At 35.9% G+C, this 16,212-nt stretch overlaps 2 protein-coding genes across 2 annotated transcripts; one reads left to right on the plus strand and one right to left on the minus strand.

Moving 5' to 3' along the window:
• The first annotated feature begins 437 nt into the window (after positions 1 to 437).
• On the plus strand, positions 438 to 2,396 carry LOC133783904 (probable CoA ligase CCL11). Its single transcript, XM_062223503.1, has one exon. The coding sequence runs from the start codon at positions 563 to 565 to the stop codon at positions 2,246 to 2,248; it is 1,686 nt and encodes a 561-aa protein (XP_062079487.1). The 5' UTR covers positions 438 to 562; the 3' UTR covers positions 2,249 to 2,396.
• A 1,672-nt stretch (positions 2,397 to 4,068) lies between these two features.
• LOC133784867 (uncharacterized) lies at positions 4,069 to 10,587 on the minus strand. Its single transcript, XM_062224139.1, has 3 exons — positions 10,497 to 10,587; positions 5,067 to 5,811; positions 4,069 to 4,972 (listed from the first exon to the last, which is right to left on the minus strand). Exons 1-3 carry the CDS (start codon positions 10,585 to 10,587, stop codon positions 4,069 to 4,071), a joined length of 1,740 nt encoding a protein of 579 aa, XP_062080123.1.
• Positions 10,588 to 16,212: the final 5,625 nt, after the last annotated feature.

Raw genomic sequence — 16,212 nt, forward strand, 5'->3', positions numbered from 1 at the left:
ATTTTTATATATGAACATTAAATGCTAGAATTTTTACCTTATTATTATTATTAACTATAACAATAAAATATAAATTAAAATTATTACTTTTTTTGTATATTTTCAATGAAATATCAAATGAATGAAATATTATTTTTTTTCACCAAATTTCAAAATTATGCATTGGAGCAAAGTACTAAAAGTTGTGTCATGTATATCACATTTTATTTTTTGTGCTAAATATAATATAATATTTACATCTCCCATTTGAGATGGTATAAACATTTAGTACGTAAAAGTCATTTTATTTTCTTGTACTGATAATACACCAAACAATGTCAATCGAGTTTTAGTGCATTTAAACAAATACATCATTAAAATTTTGTAAAAAGTGTCGCTATTTTGTAACTTAAGGTGTCCAACATTTAATGAGGTGAGGTATTAAGTTGGTTAGGATATCTCATAGTAATTATTAAATAAAAATGTAATTAAATTAAAATGTAGTCACCTCCTTCACCATTACTGCCCTTAGCAATTCTCTTCTATAAAAGTCAAAAGCGCTACAATACTTCATCAACTCGCAATGGAGAAGCTAAAGCCAAACCCGGCAAACTCATCCCATCTAACTCCGCTCGGTTACCTCGAAAGAGCAGCTATCGTCTACGGCGACTGCCCTTCTGTAGTATACAACCGCACCACTTATACGTGGTCAGAGACGAACACCCGTTGTCTCCGTGTGGCTTCCTCCATCGCAACATGGCTCGGAGTCAAGCGAGGTGAAGTCGTATCCGTCATATCTCCCAACGTTCCAGCCATGTACGAGCTCCACTTCGCAGTCCCCATGGCCGGCGCCGTTCTCAACACCATCAACACCCGCCTTGACGCTCGCATCGTCTCCGTCATGCTCCTTCATTCCGAATCCAAGCTTGTCTTCGTTGACCAACACTCCGTTGATCTAATCCTCGATGCCATCTCCAGGTTCCCACTAAACACTCCAATTCCCCGCCTCGTTCTAATCCGTGATCAGTACGAGGTCCCTTCTTCGTCATCTTCGTCTTTAAACCTCATCGATAGCTTCCATTGTGAGTATGAGGATCTAGTAGAGAGTGGGAATCCTGAATTTCAGTGGTTAAAGCCCGCAAACGAATGGGATCCCGTGGTGCTAAACTATACCTCTGGAACGACTTCGGCTCCAAAGGGAGTTGTTCACTGCCACAGAGCTATTTTCATGGTCACACATGACTCACTTCTCGAATGGAGTGTGCCCAAACAGCCGGTGTTCTTATGGGCACTGCCTATGTTTCACGCTAACGGTTGGTGTTACACGTGGGGGACAGCGGCAATCGGGGCAACAAACATATGCCTCCGGAAATTCGATGGCGCCACCATCTTCGACCTCATCCGACGGCACGGTGTGACTCACATGGGTGGAGCGCCGGTGGTGCTCAACATGTTATCAAACACTCCAAACGTTGAAACTCTGAAGAACCCAGTTCAAATCCTAACTGCAGGGGCTCCGCCTCCTGCTGCGGTACTCGAACGAACTGAGGCGCTCGGTTTCATAGTCAGTCACGCGTACGGGTTGACTGAGGTTGCCGGACTCGTCGTGTCTTGCGCTTGGAAAAAGAAATGGAATCAACTGCCAGCGACAGAGCGAGCACGCCTTAAGGCGCGGCAAGGAGTGAAGACAGGGGCAATGACTGAAATTGATGTTATTGATCGAAATTCAGGAGAAAGTGTGAAGAGAGATGGTTTAACAATGGGAGAAATAGTGCTGAGAGGTAGTTGCGTCATGCTGGGTTACCTTAAAGATTCAATGGCCACAGCGAAAGCTTTGAGCGACGACGGGTGGTTTGACACAGGCGATGTGGGAGTCATGCACCCCGACGGGTATTTGGAGATCAAGGACAGGTCCAAGGACGTGATCATAAGTGGAGGAGAGAACGTAAGCAGCGTGGAGGTAGAGTCGATTCTTTACGACCACCCGGCGGTGGACGAGGCAGCGGTGGTAGCTTGGCCCGATGATTTCTGGGGCGAAACACCGTGTGCTTTTATAGCATTGAAGAAAGAGACGAGGGTGAGACCGAATAAGAAGGAGATAGTGGAGTATTGTAGAGAGAAGCTGCCTCATTACATGGTGCCCAAAGTTGTGGTCTTCAGAGACGAACTTCCCAAGACTTCAACTGGGAAAATTCAGAAATTTCTTCTCAAAGATATTGCCAAAACCATGAGATCTCCGCCTGGGCCAGTGGCTTTGCTTAGGATCTAGGTAGCTGAATGCAATTAATATCTATATTTATGATAGGTTTTGTACGTCTAAAAGTATTTCCCTAATATGGACCTTCTTAAATCTTATATTGCCAAAAATGTTCATGCAATAAAAAGTAAATGATGTGCATGTCATTCCAAAAAAGAAATCGTGCCACCTCTATTTTTTAATAAATATATATATGGTACAACTAAGTAACCGAGTGATCACAATTGTGTCACGTCATTTTCTAAATAAATATAATACAACTAACGGAGAGATCTTCTTACAAAATACAAATAAAACATTTGCAGAAATCTCAATAATGAAGAAAAAAGCTCAAGCCATAATTAAAAATATACACTGAAAGTAATATATTAGAAATATTATTTTATTTTTATTTTTTGCACTACTGTTTCTATAAATTTAATGATGAATCGATTTAAATATGCATATTGAAATTCCGTTTTTTATGATTACCAACTTAATTATTTAAATTAAATAATTAATTATTAAACTGTTACAGAAATGTTTAAACAGATACCAGATATGTTTAAACAGTTTGTGACCAGAAGATAAAAACGAACATAAAGTAAAGAACACACGAATTTTTACGTGGTATCAGCAATCTTTGCAGATTGCTACTAGTCCACGAGGCCACGCCCAGAGAATGAAATTTATTAGAAGAATATCTAAATGATTACAAAACCAAATTGACTTATACAAATAAAGACTCCCTCTTGAATTTGTCGCAACTGTTGTATTCTAAACTTCTAATCAAATTTCTGAAGTGCTAAGATCTTGAACTCCCTTCAAATCATAACACTTGCACTTTTCCTCCCGAAAAGTGACTCACGAACAAGACTTCTCCCGAAGCTTGATGACCAATGTCCAAGTGTGTTCAACCTGCACAATTAACACAAAGGAAAACAATACAGAAGTACACTGTAATAAACCACTAAGAACTTGCTGGACTCAAGTTCTTCACATAATAAAAATTCTCTCTAAAACTTAAAAAATATTTGGAAAGTAATACCCAAGAGAGATAATCAAAAACCAACGACTTAAGGATGATTAAATACTGTTTAGAATCCCTTTAGGTCGTGGAAAACAAATCAGGAATCAAACAGCCAATAAATGGAAAATCTTCCAAAACAGGAAAGTCAGAATCTGTTCAAACAGACTGGCAATCCGTTCAAACAGATTAATTGAACCTGGACAGATTTTCAACCCAGTTTCCTTAAATAAATAAGGAAACAATATATCCTTTATTATTGCAAGCTGTACACGATTTCTGGGTAACCAATTCAGATAAATAAATAATAATTTTCCAATTCAAGAAAAAGATATTCTTTTATAGGAAAATATATATATTTATTTTATTAACACATAAAATAAAAATCTGAATATTACAAAACAAGTAACTACCCATTTTTGAAATTCACCACAAAATATTACAAAAGAGGAAACTACTAATTTCGAAAATATCCTTTTAATTAATTTTGTCATAATTATCAAAAATGCCAATAAAGGATTTTACAATCTCCCCCTTTGGCAATTTGATAGACAAAATTAATTCAAAAACCTGCAACACAAATGTTAGTGATAAGTAAAGAGAAAGAACTCCCCCTGCAAACATGCATGAACTTATAACAAACATGAAAATAAACTAGACTTAACTCCCCCTCAAAATAAGAAGGTCCAGAGTTAAACAAAACAGCAAACAAACAGGTTTTTGGAAATCTACTCTCCCCCTTTGTGTCTTTCAAAGAAGCCAAAGAACCATAAAACAAAATAACAAAAAAGAGTATCAATGTTTAAATGACAAAACTAAAATAAAACTAAACAACTGGATCTTTAGACAGAGATCGAACAACCTCCAACACAGAACGTTGTAGACCTTCAATTGACATCACGCGAGCAGTCAAAGAGTCAACAGAGGCTCGGACAGCAGCTATTTCTGTTGCAACAAGTCCGGAATCTGTGGCAACAGAGGAGGAGGCATGAGGAATGTCATCCGAGGCAATCTTCAGAGATTGGGGCTTGACTTTCTTGGAGGAAGGAGCAGCAGTGGCTTCAGTAGGAGGGGCAGAGGCCTTGTAGGAAGCAGCAGTAGTGGGTGCCACCAAGTCTTCTTGATCACGTTGGAGATCTTTTTTCTGCATACTCAACACTTTATAAATAACTTGAGGAAAAGGAAGATTCAAGTTTTCCCTGTTACCTTTGCGAAACCCAATGATTTGATCATGAATAACCGAAGCCAAATTTAAACCAAGACCGGTCCCCACTTTGTACAAAAATGATGCCATATCAAAAGAGATAGTGGCCGTGTGAGATGTGGGCTTCCAATTTGTTGTTGCAAACTTATGGAGAACAGCATAAGTGTAGGTGAGATTGGAGACGGAGATGACTGTGTTAGATGGCCATACCATTTTTTGTCCGACTAACTCAGTGATAACCATGTCCTTGTCAAGAGAAGCACCATCAACATCATCCTCGACAGTAAGGGGAAGGCACAAAGCAAGAGCAATGTCTTGAGGAGAAAAAGAGAACCAATGGCCCCTAACAAACACTTTATTATACAGAGGAGATGAAGGTTCAATAATTTCATTAGTAATATTGGCATAGAATTCCTTGACTATTCTATCCACAAAACCAGAAAATTTAACCAAAGAACCTGTCCATTGTCGATCTTGAAGCATTGTTAGCACACCAAAAGGACGATGATCACTCAAGACATAATTTCTTTCAATGATAAATTTTCGTTGAGCATACAGAACCATATCACGTGCATTATCATTATAGCAAAAAATGGAAGAATAAGGTTTGAAATTTACACCTGACTGTGTTTGGCGAAGGTGTAGAACCAGAAATAGGTTTCTTCCCTTTAGCTTTGGATGGCAAAGGAGATGCAATGTGGTCTGAGTCAGATTCGGCTTCTTGTTCAGAGGGGATAGTGTCTTCTTTTTCTGGCTCATCAGACTCAGCCTCTGATTCGGCAATGTCAGGAACCGTTTCATCAGACAATGTGGTATCATGAGTTGCTTCAGATTCGGACTTATCTTCCTCAGGATCAGATTCGGAGGAGGACAATGAAGGGGGATGAGCCTTCAATTTTTTCTTGGCAGCAGACAAAGGAGAAAGAGACGCGTCCAACCCCAATTTCCTTTTGGGAGTCACAGAATTTTTCTTGGACTGACTCGGCTTCAAGGGCAATTTGAGCAATCCAGCAGCAGCAGCTTTGGAAGAGGAGGAAACAGATTTCGATTTTTCCCTAGCCTCCAAAGACGAATCAAACGGAAGAGGAGAATGGTCCTTGGCTCGAGAGGGCACCACCACTTCAGATGGTGGTGCAACAATGTCAGCAGAGATATCTGGAAACACCATAGGATGTTCATGAGAGAGCGAAAACACCTTCTTGCGAGCCTTGGATTTGCAGGACTTCCCAACAGATGTGGGAGCTGATGGACCAGAAAGAGGCGCCGTTGACACAGACGGAGGAGGCGAAGGAGATGGCACCTTTTGGGATTGAGAAACAGGGATCTTCTTGGAGGAGGCACCACGAGTTCTCACCATTGTTTTCTCTGAAAAACAGAAAGCACTTACAAGAGAATGAGAGAAGAAAGAAAGGAAAAAAAAAAATTAGAAGGAGAAGAAATAACTGAATGAAATCGTGGGTGAGATGAAATAGGGTAATGGCATGCCTTTTTAAATATAATACTTACCCAAAAAGAATACCCACGGCAAAAAGAGGTTTCCCTTTTTTATTTAAAAAAAATGTTTTAATTTAAACAAGAAAAGGAAACAAACTTGAAGACACACGATCTTCAAACAACTTACCCTTTTTTTTTTTTAAATTTCAGTTTATTCAAAAACTCTCAAACCAAAAAAGGTAACCAAAAAAATACCCCACACGATCTCCTTATTGACTTTTTCTTCTCTTTTTTTTTCTTTTTTTTTTTTAATCAAAATCCTAAACAAAATACTAGACAATAAAGATACACATCATGATATTCCAAAAAGAGAAAGAAGACAAAAATAGATTCCTTGGAGACAAAGAATATATTAAATCACACAATTAAATGCATAAATTCTCATAATCACCACAATGATTCGGTCCACCATGAATTTCCTTGATTATCATTTTTTTTTTAATTTTTTATTATCATTTATTATTTTATATATATGAACAAAAATAAAAACTCAACCCAAAAATAATCTGCTTTGATCAAAGAGAGTCATCCTGATAAGAATAAAATCAAGCAAAAAAAATAAGTGTTAGTGTAAATCAAAGATAAGAACACTTGTGAAAATGAAAAATTTAGAAAGAATATTCGAGAGAAATAAAGCACAATTCAGTCACAAGCACATATTCTTTAAGTGAATCAAACAACATGTATGAGTCTTACACACATTTTTTTTTTTTTAAAACTGTGTACAATTTTTATTGCATTGTTTCAAGCATAAGTGTGTGACAGTGTATGCAAGGGAACATTGCCCAATGACAAATAAGTCTTTTTCGAAATTAAAATAATGGTAACCCATGAAGACGCTGTCACACTACACCAGTGGTAGCCCTTTTCTATGGTAGCGTATCCTCTTCATAACTCCGAATTACAAAGTTCCAACTTACTCAAAAGACGGCTTTCACACACTGATGCAGGTAGCTCTATTCTTGCACAGGAGCTTGAAACAATGCTACACAAAAGGAAGCTCAAATATTAAACATTGATTAATTTACTCGAATATGCCTAGGAGGAATTGATTAAATTTCTCTCAAGAATATACAACCAAAGATTCATAAACACAAGACAGATTATCCAACTTGACACACAACAAAATTTTCAAATTGATTAACAATTTTCTTAACAAAAAATAACACACATTAGATCAAGCGGACAACACCATAGCAAGAAAATTTAAAGAGAACAAACCCCCAAAGATTTTCGGAGGAAATCAAAGCGAACCGAATCAAGAGCTTTAGTGAAAATATCTGCAATTTGTTTATGTGTTTCAATATATTCCAAGACAAGAACTTTATTTTCAACTAATTCTCTTATGAAATGATGACGAATATCAATATGTTTAGTACGAGAATGTTGCACAGGATTTTTTGAAATATTAATTGCACTTGTATTATCACAAAAAATAGTTAAAGTGTCAAGATCAAACCCATAATTCATCATCATTTGCTTCATCCACAAAAGTTGTGCACAACAACTTCCCGCTGCAATGTATTCGGCCTCAGCTGTTGAGAGAGAAATAGAATTCTGTTTCTTGCTGTGCCAAGAAACAAGATTATTTCCCAAGAAGAAACATCCTCCACTAGTACTTTTTCTGTCATCAGTGTTACCTGCCCAATCAGCATCACTAAAACACACTAGATTAGGGTTAGTTTCTTTTGAATACCAAATACCATAATCAGCAGTTCCATGAACATATCGAATGATTCTTTTGACAGCTGCAACATGAAACTCCATGGGATTTCCTTGGTACCTGGCACACACACCAACACTATAACTCAAATCAGGTCGACTAGCAGTGAGATAAAGAAGACTACCAATCATGCTCCTATACAGTGTAGGATCCACTTTGACACCATTTTCATCTTTGGATAGCTTCACAGTCGTTCCCATTGGTGTTTTGGCCATCTTTGAACTTTCAAGTCCAAACTTTTTCACCAAGTTCTTAGCATATTTGCTTTGAGAAATAAATGTGCCTTCATCTAATTGCTTGACTTGTAAACCTAAGAAATAGGTCAATTCTCCCACCATGCTCATTTCAAATTCCTCTTTCATTTGTTTCACAAATACCTGCACCTCATTGTCAGAAGTAGAACCAAACACAATATCATCAACATAAATCTGAGCAATAATTATGTTAGATTTAATATTTTTGATAAACAGAGTTTTATCTACTCCACCCCTTTTGTATCCATGAGAAACAAGAAATTGAGAGAGTCTCTCATACCAAGCCCGAGGGGCTTGCTTCAAACCATATAGAGCTTTCTCCAATTTGTAAACATGATCAGGTGCATGGGGATCTTCAAACCCTTTGGGTTGTTCAACGTATACCTCTTCATTCAAGATCCCATTGAGAAATGCGGATTTGACATCCATTTGGAACAACCTGAAACCAATCAAGCAAGCAATAGACAATAATAATCTAATTGATTCAAGTCTTGCAACAGGTGCAAATGTTTCTTCAAAGTCTATTCCTTCCACTTGTGTGTACCCTTGTGCCACTAATCTTGCTTTATTTCGCACGATTGTACCAAATTCATCAGATTTATTTTTGAAAATCCATTTTGTGCCAATAATATTGGTATGCAACGGTCTTGGCACAAGGATCCACACTTTGTTTCTAAAAAATTGTTCCAATTCCTCCTGCATAGCTTTAATCCAATTTTCATCAGTTAAAGCTTCTTTCACATTTTTAGGCTCAATTAAAGATAAGAAACAAACAAATTGAACAACATTACTAAACCTTCTTCGTGTTACCATGCTGTCTTTTGGATTTCCAAGAATTAAATCTGCTGGATGATTTAACTTAACTCTGGTTGATGGCTCCTTTTGGACTTCATCCAAAATAATATCTGGAAATTTCTTTTCTGTCTGTCCAGAATCTGTTTCATCGGATTCGAGATTTGTTGGAACAGATGGACCAGAAGTTTCAATAGTAGTATCACTGACACCAGCTTCTTCGTGTTTTTCAGTAGGTTCATCAATAAACCTTTCAATTTCTTCCTCAGTAGAAAACTCAGAAAAATCCCTGGAATCATCAATAACAACGTTAGCTGACTCCATTACAGTTTGGGTTCTCATGTTATACACACGATAGGCCCTACTGTTAGTGGAGTATCCAATAAAAACACCTTCATCACTTTTAGCATCAAATTTACCAAGATTTTCTCTGTCTCTCAAAATGTAACAAACACATCCAAAAACATGAAAGTAAGCCACACTTGGTTTCTTACCTTTCCAAATTTCATAAGATGTTTTAGATGTACCTGGACGAAGAAAAACACGATTTATGATATAGCAAGCAGTGTTAATTGCTTCTGCCCATAATCGTTTAGTCAATTTTTTGCTGTTTAGCATCACTCTAGCCATTTCTTGAAGAGTGCGGTTTTTCCTCTCTACAACTCCATTTTGTTGAGGAGTTTTGGGAGCTGAAAACTCATGAGAGATACCTGCAGACTTACAAAAATCATTATAGACAGAATTCTCAAATTCTTTACCATGATCACTTCTTATACGAACAATTTTTCCAATGTTGCAGTCTTTTTCAACTTTTAATTTCAAGCAAAGAGTTTTAAATGCATCAAAAGTGCCAGATTTTTCTTTCAAGAAATCCACCCAAGTATATCTAGAAAAATCATCCACACAAACAAAAATATACCTTTTGCCATTTAAACTCTCAATTTGAATTGGACCCATAAGATCCATGTGAAGCAATTCTAAAACTTTCGAAGTGTTTATGTCAGAAACACTTTTATGTGTAATTTTCAATTGCTTACCAAGTTGACAACTTTTACACTTACCATCAGATTCTTTACCTAACTTAGGTAAACCACGAACACTCCCTGCATGTGACAATTTTTTCAAGGTTTTGAAATTTATGTGACCAAGTTTAGCATGCCACATATCAGTGTTATTACTCACAACAGATTGACACATAATAGATGGCAGAAGAGTGTAGCAATTGTCATTAGATCTATAACCTTCAAGAACATTCTCACCATTCTTGTTTAACACAAAACAATTCTCTTTATCAAAGTTAACAGTATAACCTTGATCACAAATTTGACTTATGCTTAGAAGATTAGCTTTAAGACCTTCCACAAGTAACACTCTTTTGATTCTAGGCAACCCTTCAAAGTTAAGAGTACCCATACCGAGAACATTACCTTCAATTCCATTGCCAAAAGTAACAGACCCACAATGCATAGGTTTTATGTCTGTAAGAATAGACTTGTCACCTGTCATATGTCTTGAACAACCACTGTCAAAATACCAAAAATATGAAGAAGCAGATCTATCATATTCACTAGTAAAACCAGCAAAACAGTTATTCTTTTTGATCCATATTTTCTTTGATTGAACATTTTCCTTTTTTACTCTTTTGAAATCATCAAAATAATTGAATTTTTCAAAATATTCATTTTTAGCAAAATTCATAAGAGTAAAACATTTAGGACGAATATGACCCTTCCTACCACAAAAATGGTAGATTGGAATGAATTTTTCGGATTTACCATTGTATTTACCTGCTGACTGTGTCCTTTCTGTTGGAACAAACCGAGTACTGGATACAACAGATTTCACTGAGGATGCAACAGGAACATCAGACGATAACATTCCAGCCGAGATAAAGACAGTTTTCTTTGATTTTTGAGAACTTGAAGCACCCAGTCCCACATGACTTCTTTGACCTGAATTCTGTATATTCTCAAAAATAGTTGAACCGGGGTTAAGCATTCTAACATTTTTCTCAAGAGTATCCAAATCTTTAGACAACTTATTAATTTCAACATTTTTTGAAATTATTTCTTTTTCCAAATTTTCATTCAAATCAGTAAGTTGTTTAATTTCAAGGCATAAATCTTTATTTTTGCTTACCAATGACCGATTTTCAGAACACACTTTCACCCATGAACCATACATTTTTTTGTAAGATTCACTCAAAGACTCATCATTCAATTCAGATTCATCACTATCAGAATTTTATTCATCTTTTGAAACATTATTAAAGCAAACAATTTTTTTATTTTCAGATTTAGAACCAGTTAAAATAGAAGTGAGAGCGACATTACCTTCCTCATCTTCACTACTTTCAGAGTCATTATCACTCCAAGTAGCAATCATACCTTTTTTGTTCTTTTTCAAAGTATTTGCACATTCAGACTGGATGTGACCAAATCCCTCACATTCCCTGCACTGAATACCCTTTTTATTAGTTTGAAAAGGTTTAAGAGAAGAAGGGTTACCTTTTGACATCTTGCCATTGAATTTTTTGTTTCCTATTTTATTCATATATTTTCGAAAATTCTTTGCAAGCATTGCCATTTCATTATCACCATCTTCATCATCTGAGACTTCCTTTTCAGTGCTCTTGAAAGCTATGGTTTTCTCCTTTTCTTTGGAAGAGATTGGCTTGTCTTTTTGACGAATCTTTTGATTTAACTCAAAGGTACGAAGTGACCCCATCAGTTCTTCTACCTTCATAGTACTGAAATTTTTTGCCTCTTCCATAGCAGTGAGCTTAACATTGAACCTGTCAGGAAGAACTCGAACGATTTTTCTAACAAGAACAGAGTCATCAAGTTTTTCACCAAGTGCAAAATACTCATTAGAAATATCAGATAATCTCTCATAAAATTCAGATAGTGTTTCAGAATCAGACATTCTAAGGTCATCAAACCTGGTTTGTAACATGATAAATCTAGACCTTTTAACATCTACAGTTCCTTCAAACTGAGTTTGAAGAATTTTCCAAGCATCTTTAGCCGAGACACATGTGGAAACCTTTTATAAAACTTTCTCCAACACCATTAAATATGGCGTGAAGAGCTTTATTATTATAGCTAGATAATTTTTCTTCTTCTGTGTCCCAAACAAGTTCAGATTTTACAATTGTGCTCCCATCTTCACCTTTTTCAGTAGGAGGTGACCATCCAGACAAAATTGCTCTCCATGCTTTCTCATCTTGAGCTTTTATGAAAGCTCTCATCCTAACTTTCCAGTATGGATAGTTTGAGTCATTTAGCAATGGAGGTCGAGACACCGAACTACCTTCTGCAAAGAAAGACATTTCACACAAAACAAATCAAACGGAAAATAACCACAAGATCTCACTAAGAGTTTAGTGAACCTCTCTGATACCAATTGAAATTCCGTTTTTTATGATTACCAACTTAATTATTTAAATTAAATAATTAATTATTAAACTGTTACAGAAATGTTTAAACAGATACCAGATATGTTTAAACAGTTTGTGACCAGAAGATAAAAACGAACATAAAGTAAAGAACACACGAATTTTTACGTGGTATCAGTAATCTTTGCAGATTGCTACTAGTCCACGAGGCCACGCCCAGAGAATGAAATTTATTAGAAGAATATCTAAATGATTACAAAACCAAATTGACTTATACAAATAAAGACTCCCTCTTGAATTTGTCGCAACTGTTGTAATCTAAACTTCTAATCAAATTTCTGAAGTGCTAAGATCTTGAACTCCCTTCAAATCATAACACTTGCACTTTTCCTCCCGAAAAGTGACTCACGAACAAGACATCTCCCGAAGCTTGATGACCAATGTCCAAGTGTGTTCAACCTGCACAATTAACACAAAGGAAAACAATACAGAAGTACACTGTAATAAACCACTAAGAACTTGCTGGACTCAAGTTCTTCACATAATAAAAATTCTCTCTAAAACTTAAAAAATATTTGGAAAGTAATACCCAAGAGAGATAATAAAAAACCAACGACTTAAGGATGATTAAATACTGTTTAGAATCCCTTTAGGTCGTGGAAAACAAATCAGGAATCAAACAACCAATAAATGGAAAATCTTCCAAAACAGGAAAGTCAGAATCTGTTCAAACAGACTGGCAATCCGTTCAAACAGATTAATTGAACCTGGACAGATTTTCAACCCAGTTTCCTTAAATAAATAAGGAAACAATATATCCTTTATTATTGCAAGCTGTACACGATTTCTGGGTAACCAATTCAGATAAATAAATAATAATTTTCCAATTCAAGAAAAAGATATTCTTTTATAGGAAAATATATATTTATTTTATTAACACATAAAATAAAAATCTGAATATTACAAAACAAGTAACTACCCATTTTCGAAATTCACCACAAAATATTACAAAAGAGGAAACTACTAATTTCGAAAATATCCTTTTAATTAATTTTGTCATAATTATCAAAAATGCCAATAAAGGATTTTACACATATATTGAAAATAAATCCTTCCACAAACGTAGAGCGAACAAGGAGAGCAGCGAATGTGTTAAAGTTATACGGTCAGTCAGTTTCAATTCTGTTATTGAAATAATTTATGCCATATAGTTAGTTAAACATAACGGATGTTTGTATTTTTGTATTTTTTTAAATGTTACACTTTAAAAAAATATGCATATAAGCATGTAAAATGTATAGAGCTTGAAACAATACCCAAAATAAATAAAAAAATTCACATCAAACGGATACTCGAATGAAAAATTATGTCTACCGCAAGAATTGCACTAAGCACCATTGAGCCATCATCAAGCAAAGTCATTTTTTCATGAAAAATCATGATTTTGAAGGCCCTATTGAGCTGACATTGAGCATCATCAAGCAAAGTCGATTTTCTACAGATTTTAGAGTTTTAGATCTAAAAAATCGCAAAAAAAAAACCCAAAACTCATGCCCAGATCTGTTTGAAAATGCAGTATTTAGTATTTTAAGTGAATAAAACATTATTATATTTGAGAAACAATTAATTCCCTATAAATCTCTACTCACACTACAACAAAAATGGCCTTTAGCCCCTAATAATATCTAAAGTTGCTGCTGACGTGCCGCCGCTAATATGTCGACGCTAATGTAGGTTATTAGCGATGACATTTTTCACCTCTAATAAATCGATCGTCGCCCCTAATAATTGTGATTCTCAGATCATATTTCGCCCCTGATAATAAAAAGTCGTCTCTAATAATTTAATATTAGCAGCGACATTGGATATTATTTGCGGTGACTTGAATATTATTAGCGGCGATTGTTATATTATTAGCCGCGACAGATGTCGCCCCTAATAATTTGATATAATAAAAAAATTTATTAAAATAAAAAATTTAAATAATATTTTTTAATTTATAATATCAAAATTAAATATGCAAAAAAAATAATATTAAATTTAAATATGCATAAAATTAATAACTTGTTCAAATTACACAACTAATACAATATTATCCAAATTAAATATTCATGCAATAATATATTAATTAAAAGTTATTATTTAATACATCTCAACCATCAACGTCATTTGTATTGCCCCCTTCTTCTGGTGCTTGCGGTTGTGGCGGTGGCGGCTGCGGTGCTTGTGGTGTGTGCGGAGGCACCGACCATGGATACTGTGGAGGTAATGACGATCCTCCAGGTCCATATATATATGGATAAGGATAAGGATGTGGCGGTGGTTGAGACAACGATCCACTCATATGAAGAGGCGAGGGTTGGGAAGAAGGTCCGCCCATATGAGGATGATAAGCTTGAGGGTACGGAGGCATCGATCATTGATACATATATGGATTAGCTGAAGGTTGAGATGGAAAATTTGGTGCAGACGTGTCGGGATGGTCTAGTGAAGGCCGAGAAGCTGAAGCTTGAGACGTGTGTTGTGTCTAAGTTTCAAAAGACGAGCCGACATACTTCTCAAAAAGTCGTTGATATGTATTATGTATATCCATGTTTGTTGTTGGACGTTTTTCAGGCGGAAGCTGCTGATACATGTACTGAAGTTGTTCATTCATGACCTTGACAATGTCAACCAATTCACGCATTTCCTCAGTCGGTTGTTGAGGTGGTGTTTGAGATTAAGATCTTTGAGATGGACGGGTTAAGGATTTTCCCTTTAATGTGCGGCCAACGCCTCGCTGGTGGCCTCGCCCTTCACCAAGAACTTGACTTAGTATCTTCATTTGATCGACCGAGGAAGAATCATCGATATCATATTCAACTGTCTGTTGAGTCTCAGCTTCAAGCGTTGACTTTAACTTAACCTGTTTTAAAGAAATATTATAATACAAAAGAAAAATAAAATTATTTGAATTGATAATAATGTTAAACTTGCATAATCTCGTTCAGCATCCTCGTTGACAAAACTCTTATTCTTTTTTGTCCAGTGATACTCCTTCCATTCCTAAATGAGGTTCGGGTTCAACTAGTAAAGAAAATGAGAATGTTAGAAAACTTATAAATTCATACAACTTAATTAAGTCAATATTTTCACTAACTTTTTCATGACGAGTGGCCGCTAATGATTTCGTGCCTTGTGTTGTAGAGTACTTCATTTGGTCTCGATTTATTTTGTTCTTCACTGAGCGCGCAATAAACTTTGGACTCCTGAAAAACTCATAAATTTGTTTCCACTCATCGACGTTGACATCTTTAGGTGGATTCTTTAGGACCTCATCCCAATCATCTAGTCCTTTGTAGAACTTTTTGAAGTGGGTGTGTCGCTTTCTTTTCCTATCTCAGTATCTCTCAGACATCTCAACATCGATACTGTCAATGAGAGTGGTATAATATGGTCGCCCATCTATTTGATAAACGTCCTACAATAAAGAAAAAACATGTTAATAATGCTGGAATTATAATACAATTATTATTAAAGTAAATTCTAACAAATTTACCTTCACTTTACTGATGAAATTGTCCTTATACCGTTTTGGGACACTCGTCCAATCCTTGTAATATCCTGGAACCGCTGATGTGACTTGGGTGCCCAAAAGGCGTACAAAAGCAGCATGTTCCGTTCCCACCACCTTGTACGTGATAGGGTCAACCACTATGGGAAGTGGATATCCAGCTTCTCGCCTTCTGTCATCTAAATTTTTCCTAGCGGCAGGCCCACGACCTTTTCTCTTTAGTGGAGCTACTATATTTTTTTAAATAAGTGCATCATATAACTTGGTATGTTGTATAATAAAGTCTAATTAGAAATCAATATTAAAATACCTGACTCGCAACTGGAGGGGATCGTAGTAGGATCCGGTGGATCTTGACCACCACCATCTCCGCCATGGTATGAAGATACATCTCCTGACATCTTTAAACTAAATATAACCAAATTTGTTTCTTAGTATGAATATCATATATATATATTATTTAGGGATATATAGTTGTAATGACCACATAAAATTCCAAAACATCAACAACATGACAAATCCATAAATCGTTCAACATTTCTGATATATAATT

Source organism: Humulus lupulus, chromosome 6 (genome assembly GCF_963169125.1).
Source record: "Humulus lupulus chromosome 6, drHumLupu1.1, whole genome shotgun sequence".
Classification (NCBI taxonomy): Eukaryota; Viridiplantae; Streptophyta; class Magnoliopsida; order Rosales; family Cannabaceae; genus Humulus; species Humulus lupulus.

Coding starts and splice junctions, on each gene's coding strand:
- LOC133784867 (XM_062224139.1), bottom strand. CDS start 10,587: ATGTTATCGTCTGATGTTCCTGTTGCATCCTCAGTGAAATCTGTTGTA. Junction 5,812..10,496: donor AGAAAGGACACAGTCAGCAG/GTAAATACAATG, acceptor TCTGTTTTTCAG/AGAAAACAATGGTGAGAACT. Junction 4,973..5,066: donor CCTTCGCCAAACACAGTCAG/GTGTAAATTTCA, acceptor TATCATTGAAAG/AAATTATGTCTTGAGTGATC.
- LOC133783904 (XM_062223503.1), top strand. CDS start 563: ATGGAGAAGCTAAAGCCAAACCCGGCAAACTCATCCCATCTAACTCCG.